Source organism: Phoenix dactylifera, chromosome 3 (genome assembly GCF_009389715.1).
Source record: "Phoenix dactylifera cultivar Barhee BC4 chromosome 3, palm_55x_up_171113_PBpolish2nd_filt_p, whole genome shotgun sequence".
Taxonomy (NCBI): Eukaryota; Viridiplantae; Streptophyta; class Magnoliopsida; order Arecales; family Arecaceae; genus Phoenix; species Phoenix dactylifera.
In genome coordinates, this window is record NC_052394.1 from 14467913 (window position 1) to 14479525 (window position 11613).

General features: G+C 40.6%; 1 protein-coding gene across 2 annotated transcripts; it reads left to right on the top strand.

Moving 5' to 3' along the window:
* Positions 1 to 8581: 8581 nt before the first annotated feature.
* Positions 8582 to 11192, top strand: LOC103720717 (BTB/POZ domain and ankyrin repeat-containing protein NPR5-like). Of its 2 annotated transcripts, none has more exons than XM_017846074.3 (2): positions 8582 to 9231; positions 9870 to 11192. In XM_017846074.3, the coding sequence occupies exons 1-2, from the start codon at positions 8722 to 8724 to the stop codon at positions 10893 to 10895; spliced, it is 1536 nt and encodes a 511-aa protein (XP_017701563.1). In that variant the 5' UTR covers positions 8582 to 8721; the 3' UTR covers positions 10896 to 11192. The 2 variants fall into 2 exon arrangements, with proteins under 2 accessions (XP_017701563.1, XP_008808778.1); XM_008810556.4 differs by having other exon boundaries at positions 8589 to 9231; positions 9867 to 11192.
* Positions 11193 to 11613: the final 421 nt, after the last annotated feature.

The window sequence follows — 11613 nt, forward strand, 5'->3', positions numbered from 1 at the left end:
ATGAAGAGAAATTCTAGAGGATCTGGTTGGTTCCCAACACAAACAATTATCCATCCCCCTACAGACAAAGGAACCTTGCCATATTTGGGTCAGTAATTCAGCAAGGAATAGATCTAACAACCAATGCACATTCTAAGTTCAATCAAGCAATATGAAAATAGCAAATGGCATGTCCGTCAGAACACTATCCGTATTAACATAAGCAGGCCACAATGCAAATGGGATAGTTTAGCACCAAGGGTGCTTCATCACCCGAACATGATTACCATTGCCAAGGGACCAAATAAATCAGAATTGAATAGATTCAGCAGCCTGTGCCAACCTCCTCCAAATAAGAGAACAATTCGCTGACCTTGAAACCAACATTTTGACCCCATAAAGAATGAGGGTGTAACTACCATCTTTGGATTCCTCTCTCCTAAAGTCTCGTAATAGGCCGATAACTCTCGTTCTCTTAAGTCTACACTATTCTTATTCAGCCTTCATCTTTGGTGTTTTGACCTGCACCTTTCTTATTATATCGGTCTTCAGATCAAAATTGATCTGGATGTAGTGTAAACAATTAGCAATTCTATTTGAATTGAGAAACACAAATATATATTGGTACTCGATTCACATGCATTTCACGGACTTGATGCTAGCATATATATTATAAGATTGTCTTTTACCAGCAACAAACAATGAAAAACAACAATATCAGCATCAACGATAACAACAATAAAATTGTATATTAAAACTATCAAATTCCAAAATACATACTTAATAATTTCCTCCGGCCATTCTATAATAATGAAACACTTGCCAAGCTTTGTTTCACTTCATCAAGAGTCTCTGAGCACACCCATCACTCTCCTCATCTCAAAACCTTTTCTCTTCTATAGGACACACTCCTTACTTTGTATATATAGCTCATGCTAAGGGGTAGAAACAATAGAAATGAATATATATTTATCAAGCAAAAAAAATAACTAAAAATAATTTGATTGTTTTTTGAATAGAAAAAACTCAATCAATAAGAATAATTAATAATTCTAATCAAATTGGGAAACAAATCTATTGGTACTTCGTTTCACATGAATTTTGCATACTTGATGCTAGTATACACGTTAGCAGATTGACTTTTACCAACAACCAACAGTGAAAATGAATGCAAAATGTTGGCTCGAAGCATCGATGTATACTTAGTTTTTCTTCAAAGATGAACTCAACCTACGTGCCTGTCTCAGTTTGTGTCTCGGATTCAGATTCTCTGCAATTCGAGGTTAAACTAGAGAGAGCTAGTTCTGCAGTAATCATGCATGGACCGACCCCACCATGCAGGGTGTGTAGTTATCCATGTGTTGTAAGGAGCCCATGCAATCACTAATTATCACGACTCATGGATGACCATGATTGCAAAACTAGCTCTCTCTAGTTTAACCATAAATAGGAGAGAATCCCAACCCCTCTTTAGGTAGGTAGATAGATAGATAGATAGAAAAAATGTATCAACCTATAGATATATAGATATAGATATAGATACATGCATCTATATCTATCTATCTATTTATTTTTTCGATCTATCTATCTATTTCTATCCATATATCATATATCTATCTTTATCCATATATGGATATAATTACATAATAGATAGTAAGAAAAGGCACGAAAGATGTGGCATTTGCACTAATAAGAAAGAGAATACATTTATCATCCACGTTGTCAAGCATATTTGGCCATGCAACTTTTTGAAGGGGCTTCTCTAGAAACTCAATTAGCTAGCCCCTATCACGACATCGATAGAGATCCTAGACAAGTTAGCATATGGAAACACCAAGAGCTAAAAGTCTCTTGAGAAGAACCAAGAGCTAAAAGTTGCTCTTGACGTTGTCACATTTTCTCATTACAAGCATATGTGGCCATACATCTTCATGATGGGATTCTCCGGAAACTTAATTAGCAAGCCCGTACCATGAAACCGTTAGCGGTCTTGGACAAGTTAGAGCGTGGAAACACCAAGAGCTAATAGCTTTTTGAGAAGACCCAAGAGCTAAAAGTTTCTGGAGAAGCACCAAGAGCTAAAAGTTACTGTTCGTATCCACAAACATGCACTGTGCCACACGCAAACGCACACTGAGAGACACGGCTGCAGCTTAGTCCACCAAAACAACGTACGGTAAGCCCCTGTTAGAAAACATTTAAGCAGCGTCGCACTTTTCGGGAGGAAATTATGGTGCATCCATGTCACCGAAGGAGCATGTCACTTAAATTCTAAGACGTACTAACCCGTTAAATTTTTTTATTTCTAGTGGCTCTACCTGATGCGAACTGTTCGACCGTCCCTGATCAAACCGATAAGAACATCGTATCATTCAACCTCAACCAAAACAGCACGTTGTTTCAACCTGCAACCTTTAATATTTTGAGTTTAATCTCCGCCACCTCTCTGTTAACACTGATGCTGGTCTCTTTGTCACACCGATCAAAGTTAGAAAAATGCTGTGTGTTACTTACATCGACCCATGATTTATGCCGATCCCTTATTGGCATGTGTAGGAGAGGAAAATTGTGTATATATATTGGTTGGACCATGTAGCATTACTCTTGAGGTATCTTTAGCTCCAAGTATCCTTTCGCCGAGAAAAACTTTAGATCTCCTTCTGCTTTAACGAGCACCTCTTGGATAATTTTGGAAGCACCAATCTCGTAGCCAACTAGTCCAACCTCCTGTTCGCAGCCAATGGTGCGTCTCATGTGGACATATTTTTCCAAAAATAGAGTTTAAGGTGCTACTGTATTTGAATGGAATGCTTTGTGTACCGAAAAAAAAAAACAGCATATAGCATAACTTGTTTTAAAATCGGACTCAACCAGCTAGCCGAATCCGTTGGATTGTCAACCAATCCAACAACAATCTGCATGATCTGGCCAATATAATCAGATTGGGAAAAGAATCTTTTTCTAGAACTGTCTAGACCTAAGGTCTGATCGATTTTCGGCTTGTTTGAACCGCGCTATGCTCGAGCTAACTCATTGGTTTTTGTAAAAAATAAAAGAAGTTGATAAGGCTTCCAGGCTCGAACCCTCTCCTCAACCTTGATTCATAGAGGTGGCACTTTTCTCCACCCTATCGGGTACTTGACCTAACGTAACCATAATAAGCGGGTACAATTAATAGTAAAATCCACCCCAAACTCAATCCAGATGTATATAACTCTTCACAAATTTTCTCCTTATCCTTTACCCTAGTTGCTCCACTCATGAGAAAAATTGAACGTGAGAAAAGTTATATGCCATAATGCTTATCTTTTAAAGTTATGTGAAGTAGTAATATTTTTTATATGTTCTTTTTTATTTGAATTGACTTGTTAAAAAAAAGAATTTTCAACTTTATCCAACCCGATCGTCTAACTTTTTCCATCTAACTCTACTAGCTCTACCCTGCCCCATAACTCTACCTCCCCCGCCCTCCCCTAAGGCAAGTATGGGGCAGGTATGGGTTATGGCCTAACCAACCTAAAACCGACCAGTTGCCATCTCTATTAATTGTTGTCTCATTTCTCTCCCATCCTCGACCCTCCTCTCCCACATCTCCGACACTAGTGTGATTGGAGGAAAGCCAAAGGCTAACCACCAATCACCATTCTAGTGTTCTAGTAACACTCCATCCATTTCGATCTTCTTATTCTCCTATATATGACCTCTATTCTACATCTCTCTCTCACACACATGATCCTCCTCCCTTGCCGAGTCTCAATAAGTAGCTGGTGGGATGTGGAAAGATCTTATCTCATTCCCTCCCTTAACTTCTTTTATGGATGACTGGAGCTTGGTGGCAGGTGAGACCATTCAGAGGGTAGTAGAATCAAATAAGGGCAAAAAAAACTTGCCTCCATTGCACTTTCTCTCTCTCTTCACTTTGCTGACTAACAGCCAAAGCTTGGTGGCAAGCTGGAGGTAATAGCAAGCAGACCACCGAACCAAAAGAGGACTAAAGATGATGATAATAATGGGGTGAGCCACAACCTTGGAAGAGCCATAGCCTTAAGTTGGACAAGCAAGGGCACACTATCATTGGGTGTGCCCACTCCTAGGAAAAGATCCTGGCCCTCCAAGCTAACCTACTCTGTAACCCCTCCTCCTCCTCCCTGCCCCCCTCCTCCCTCCCTTCAAACCACATGATCACCTATGCCGACTTCAAAAGCTTTGGTCATCCGGAGGTCTGTATTCCCATTCTGTTTGGATCCAGTATTATTAGTTATATCATATCAACCTTTTCGAGAAAATAGGTCTTCGAGTATCTAGACATGATTTATGCCATGGTCAGTATAGGTATTTTTGGATCCCTTGGTCTCACTCATCATATGTTTACTATAGGCTTACATGTTTATCCCTTGTTATTTACGATAGGATCCATCTTTTTATTCACTATGGGAGGGCTCACTAGAATAGTTCTTGCAAATTCTGGGCTAGACATTGCTATCCAAAATCTTTTCCTCCTATTTCATCTCTATTTGCTCCAACTCTCTCTTTGATCATTAGGAAGGAGAGACGAGTGTGCTAGAAAACTTGCTGGCTAATAGAGAGGGGTGACAAATCTTGTAACTAGGGATAGATATGCAGGCGTGCCACCATCATTAGATTAGCTGAAAAAGAGATAATTAGATTAGCCTAAAAAGAGATAATAAAAGGATGATGATGAAAATAGTATGAGTTCAGATGCCTTGACCAATAAGAACTTTTGCTACCATAACACCAACCATTCAGAAAAAGAATAGAGTATAACCGGAGCTACGATAGAAGTACTCTATTGCTACTCATACTAGTAAAGAGTCCTACTAGAAAACTAAAAATAAGAAATTTAAAGATAAAAGCAATGATCAATCAAAAATAAACTGGTTTCATTAATTTGCCAAAGGATCTCTTGTTCCTACATTACAATCCAATATTTACAAATGGCTTCTATTAACTATGGGGATAGGTGTCACTACTTAACTGTTAATATTTGTCCTTACTAATTTGCGCCATGTTGGTAGTTATCTTTCCTGTACTACTTCTATATACTAAGCGGTTATATCACTCATCCCATGTTCTAAATAGTGATACGAGTAATGATAATATATGTGCAACCACCCCACTCCTCCCATATTCTGGGTAATGACAAAATATGTGCAACTACTTGCTAGTTTATGCTACATGGCCCATTATGCATGATAATCACTTTTCTTCTCATCCTAGGTCGATAGCTCTCAGCCTCCTTGGTTTACACATTATTCACTCGGTTTTGCACCCTTAATGTATCAACCCAGACTTAGTATTTCGGCTTGCACCTCTCTTAGTGCATCGATCATTCGATCATAGTTAGTCTGGATGTAGTGTAAACACTCCATCTCATGTGCCTTTTCAATTTTGCTTCTCTTTCATGGACTTTTTTCTTTTCCTTTCTATGTTGCAATTCTTGATGTGAATGTAGAATAATTGATTTATTTAGTTTTTATCCTGTTCTCAGTGAATGGTTCTCAATGCCGAGAACTGAGAACTGGATGCCTAATTGGGATCCCAACCATTTCAATGTTAAACTATCAAAGTGGTAACTATTAAAGTTTCCTTAATTTATCTCACAAATGAATGGTTCATATTTGCTTAATCATTTATAGTAGATTAGAGGAAAATGTAGTTAATTATTAGTAGTGAAGTATTACGCATATATAGCTAGCATTATTATGAAATATAAGAATAAAATTTAATTTTAGATTGTTAAAATTGAAGCAAATTCTTGACTTGCTTTTAGATTAATTTTCTATTTCACTAATTTTTGTCACTTGGTTGTATAAATCCAAAATATTAAAAATGTCTGTATCTAGGCATGATACAATTGTTGCTTCTACACTATCCTTTAACATGCTCAAAAAATCAAACCCTGCATGGGAGCATGTTAGTGAGAGAAGAGATCCAAAATACGGCAACAAAACTAACATATATTTGTATTGTAGGAAGGTTACTAAATGTGGAGAAATTAATAGAATGAAACAACATCTTGCGGGAAGAAAGAGTAAAAGGGTCATGAAAATGAATGGTAGAGGTTTGGGGGGATATGATGCTCCAAAATTGCAAAAATTGGCACTTAGAATGCTCAGTCAAACTTAAAGTTCTTCGGACTGCCAGTGCAATGGGAGTGTTTTTGAAAAATGGATGAAAGCATCAAAGGCTCAATAGTGCTATACATGCTCAGTATAACTTGCATTTGAAGAATAGGTAAATTACCCTAGCTTCATGCTCATAGCCTTTTCCTACTAAATACTGATTTTTATTTGACTAAATTTGCAAACTACTTTTTAGTTCACACTTGTGGTTTAAATTTTATAGATCTGAAAATGAAAAAGCAATTATGATCCCATTGACTATGAATAGATTGATAGCATGGATAGCTAATATTGAAAAAGATGAAGTTCCGTTCCTTTACTACAATAAGTTAGAGAGGATGCTTTATGAAGCCACATTAATTCCAAGAGATGAAAGACAACATCACCACCCATGTGAACGCATGATAAAGAGAAGATTAACAGACATGTATCATTTAGTTAAGAAATTTGGGCAAGCATTACATTTTTGCTTTTGATTTTCATAGATGATGGTGCAAATCATGAGGTTTTGTAGGCTCAAGAGAAATAAGTAGATTTGGAAACTTTTGGTGTTGACAAGGCTGATTTGGAATGGTTCGATGACAAAAATAAGGATGATGCCAATGAAAATATTTTTGGTTGATTAGCTTACCGAAGACCTACCGAGGATATGAATTTCTAGGAAATTAAAGGATGTGGACGTAGTTTTGTAGTGTTTGTTGAATTTTGAATTCTTGTTTATTCAAGTTAAGCCGATTTAGATCTAAGTGACTTGGAATTTGGAAAATAGTTTATGTGTATGAATTATTTTTCCTATCAAGTTTTAAGTTGACTAAAAATATTATGTTATGTGGCTTTTAGGTGATAATATTTTTCTTTTATTATTTATTATTGTTTATGTTATGATTTGAATGGTGCTTTATTATTGTTTTTGTATATGTGTGACGATATGCCCTGATATATTTTGGGTCTATGTATTTTATTCTCTTTTATAACATTATTTTCATTTAACAAGTTCCTTCATTCATTTTATCTCTCAACTAGCATCGTGGAAAAAATGCCAATTTCTTATGATACTTATTTATTCTACAATGGAGGAAGAGCAAATGTCAAGTTTTGATTCTTTTATAAACTATACAAGACACTAAATAGGTATGTCAATATTTTTATATAATTTCATATATTTTATTGGAACTTGAAAATTTTGGCACTTGTTATTCAATTTATATTGTAGAATGGTATGCTTTTCTGATCTTGTGCTATTTTTCTCAAATAGGTTTTCATTGTCTAAAGATTCTATTACATTATGCACTATTTGCAATGTGCTCTTATAGTAGTACAAAAAGCTGTTAGGCGTGCTAGAGCCTTTGGATATTACAAGAGAAAATTCATAATATCATTCTCCTATGAAGGCATGGTAGAGTCTTTGGATTGTTACGGCGGAACCATGTTGTGTTTCTGCTCATCTATTCTTCTCTATTAGCAATTACATAATGTTGTCTTTGAGATGGTGCCTTGGCGGTGATCCGAGCAATACCCCCACAAATTTTTAAAATGATTGCTATTTGTTTAGATTTTGCTATTTTGTGTTTAAACTCATACAGGGTTATCATTTCATTTTAATATCTAAACAATAATATCTGTATTTTGTGCATACTTTCTTTCTTATGCACAGGTATTCTTGTTTTATGCATACTTACAAGTAGATTAAGGATTAAATATAAACTAGCCATCAAAATTAAAAATCAGAATAAAATATTTAACTAATGAAAACTAAAGGCGGAAAAGTAAGGTTTTAAAACGGACAGAAAAGCGCTCAACTCTATAGCATGGCGATAGAACTCGAGGGGCAAAATGTAAAAGCCAAACCATATATTTTGACCCTCTGACCTGATGGTAATTGCCGCGCACGTTGTAAGAACAAATACCACCCAATTATTCCACTCACGAATAAAATTTCTTTTTATCTTGGGTGATATACGGAAGAATTGTCAAATCATGTATTTAATCATCTGACGAAATCTTTTTTTCCAAATATGCAGCAATAATAAACTCACCGGCATCTGAACCACCAATTGCCGCACCCGCTATCCGGCACCCATTCGTGGGCTGGCTCACACCTCCCTCATTTGCTGTGGTCCCCAGTTGTCGGTGTCATGCTGCTGCAAGTTTAAGCTTCCCACAGTCCCCAACAGTCCCCCGATTTACTCTTCCCCCTCCCATCCCCTCTCCCTCCTCATATCTCCAAGTAAACAATAATAATAAAAAAAAAAAAAACAAGCAAAGGAAGAAGGGAAGAGAAAAGAACAGGGGGAGGAAATTAATCCAACCCACCACACTCATTACTTGCAGGCTCACAGCTGGTGGTGAACGAGAACCACTGCTGTAGAAAGAGGAGTCGTGAGAAAAAGTTCTCACTCCTACTCCTCCCCTCTCTCTCTCTCTCTCTCTCTCTCTCTCTCTCTCTCTCCCCTCCTATTCCTCCTAATTAGTCCTCTCTCTCTCTCTGTCTATCTCTATCTCTCTCCATCTCCCAACGCTTATCCGTTCCTCCTAAAAGAAGAGCCAGCTTAGGTAGCTCATCGTTAGGAGTGTTGGGAAAGAAAACAGTAGTAGTAAGATGAGCTCGGAGGAGTCCCTCAAATCCCTCTCTTTGGACTATCTCAACCTCCTCATCAATGGCCAGGCCTTCAGCGACGTCGCGTTCAGCGTCGACGGCCGCCTCGTCCACGCGCACCGCTGCGTCCTCGCCGCGCGCAGCCTTTTCTTCCGCCGCCTCTTCTGTGGCCCCGACCCCCCGCCAGGGCTCCACCTGCTCGATCCCCACCGCCACCCCCTCCACCACCACCACAGCCCTCGCTCCCCCACGGGGCAGGCCTCCGGGAGGGGGGGTGTGAGCGCCGGGGTGGTGATTCCGCTGAATTCGGTGGGCTATGAGGCGTTCCTGCTGCTGCTCCAGTTCCTCTACAGCGGCCAGGTGTCCGTCGTGCCGCCGAAGCACGAGCCCCGCCCTGATTGCAGCGAGCGCGGCTGCTGGCACACTCACTGCACCTCCGCCATCGATCTCGCGCTCGACACGTTGTCCGCTGCACGGTCCTTCGGCATCGAGCAGCTTGCCTTGATCACTCAGGTCCACCCTCTCTCTCTCTCTTTCTTTTCTCTCTCTCCACAAATCTGTTTCTAGTTAATAGGTATATTAGGGTTATCTAATAGAAATCTTTTGCAGCAATATGGCTGTTATTATCATGGGACTGGTTCAATTGTGTTGAATGTGTGAATAATTGGGCTCCTCATCATTAGCACCACTCGTTTATCCATGAACTGGCTTGGTTTGTTAAGGTGCAGTCAGAAATTTCAGTTCTCCTCCTTCCTTTCTCCTCCTTTCATTCAATGCAGCTTAAGTGGAGCTTGCCTCTTCTGCTATTGCTTGATACAGTGTCAGTTTTCCCGTAGCTGCCTGTCCTCTTTCCGAGAGCTGGGCCTTTTCCATTTGTTAGTATCCTTCCCCTTACATCACATCTCAGTGCCAAATTAGGGTTTTCCTTTTCCTTTTTCTTTGTGTCCTCTTCTTGCATCAATCCCAATTTATTGAATTGGGTGCCTCGATATCTCTTCCCTCTCTCCATCTCTCTCTTTCTCTATCATGTCACTAACTACACTTCATTTTTCCTTTATATTTTATGCAAAGAAAAACCTAGGATTCTCCCCCCTCCCCTCCCTAACTACCACTTATCCACTTTGATCCCCATTAAATTTCGAGTGCAGAAGCAATTGGAGAGCATGGTAGAGAAGGCATCCATCAAGGATGTGATGAAGGTCCTGATGGCCTCACACAAGCAGGACATGCACCAGCTCTGGACCACCTGCTCCCACCTCATCGCCGACTCCGGCCTCCCACCAGAGGTCCTCGGCAAGCACCTCCCCATGGACATCGTGGCAAAGATAGAAGAGCTCCGCCTCAAGCCCGGCCGCCCCACCTTCCTGACCCACCACCCCAACCCCACCCACCACTACCTCACAGCCGTCCCCACCATGGGGCCCGACGACCACCACAAGATCCGCCGCATGCGCCGCGCCCTCGACTCATCCGACATCGAGCTCGTCAAGCTGATGGTGATGGGGGAGGGGCTCGACCTCGACGATGCCCTCGCCCTCCACTACGCCGTCCAGAACTGCAGCCGCGAGGTCGTCAAGGCCCTCCTTGAGCTCGGAGCAGCTGACGTGAACTGCCCTGCTGGACCCGCCGGGAAGACGCCCCTACACATCGCAGCCGAGATGGTGAACCCCGACATGGTTGCGGTCCTCCTCGACCACCATGCCGACCCGAACGTCAGGACTGTGGACGGTGTAACCCCGCTCGACATCCTCCGCAACCTGACCTCCGACTTCCTCTTCAAAGGTGCAGTTCCTGGGCTGTCCCACATTGAGCCTAACAAGCTCAGGCTGTGCCTCGAACTAGTCCAGTCAGCTGCAATGGTGATATCCCGGGAAGAGGAGGCTGCTGCCGCCGCCGCTGCTGGAGGCGGTGCAAGTGGTGGAAACGATCCTAACCCAGCCATCTACCAGCCAATGAGTACTACAGAAGGGAGTGATTGCAATGCCAATAACACTGACAGCAGTATGGTTAGCCTTAGTCTGGATTCAAGGATGGTTTACTTGAATCTAGGAATGGCTGCTGCTGCTCATTTGGGTTGTAAGATTGATGATGGAAGGCAGGGCAGTAATGGAAGTAGGTCCCAAGGAGGCAGTGGAATTGGCCCATCATCCATGTTTTCTCACCACGACTTCCCATAGCCACCTTGTAAGCTGCAGCAACTATTCCTTAATTCTCTCTCTCTCACTTCTATCTATATTTCTGTCTCTTTGTATCTAGGCAAGGTAGGAACCGGAATGGGATTAGCTAGGGTGGAGGCGATGGGATCTTCTTCTTATATAAGTTATAATTTGTTCCATTTTAGATTGCTGTGTGGTTCTGTGGTTCTGTCTTCATTTTCTCATGTTGGAATGTTTGGGGAGGTTCAAGTGCAGTAGTAAATCCAGTATTTAATCTTGGATTTCTTTTCTATTTTAGAATTTCAGTTCCTTTCTTTATTTGTTTGATACTGTATGTGTTTTGGCTATTGGGGGTGCAAGACCATGTGAGGCATTTGAAATGGGAGACAAGGAGAATCTCAGCAGGCATTGGATGGTGGAAGATATACAGGTCAATCTAGTCTCTCTCTCTCTCTCTCTTCCTCTCTGCGGTCTGTCATCCCTTTTGTTATTACTATTATAAATATCAAACGTGACATGAGCTATATATTTTTTTATAAACTATATGTTTTGCACCCTACTCTTCCTTCCACCCATACAGAGCATAAATCTTCTGCCTCACTATTTTTGTTGAGTGCATCTTCCCGTGCTACTGACTGAGTACTACTAGTAATAGTAGTAGGAAGCACATCCATTTAATAGTGTTGGTTCCCCTTTCTTCAATACCTTTATTTATTTTTTTTGTTTCGATATAGGGGCT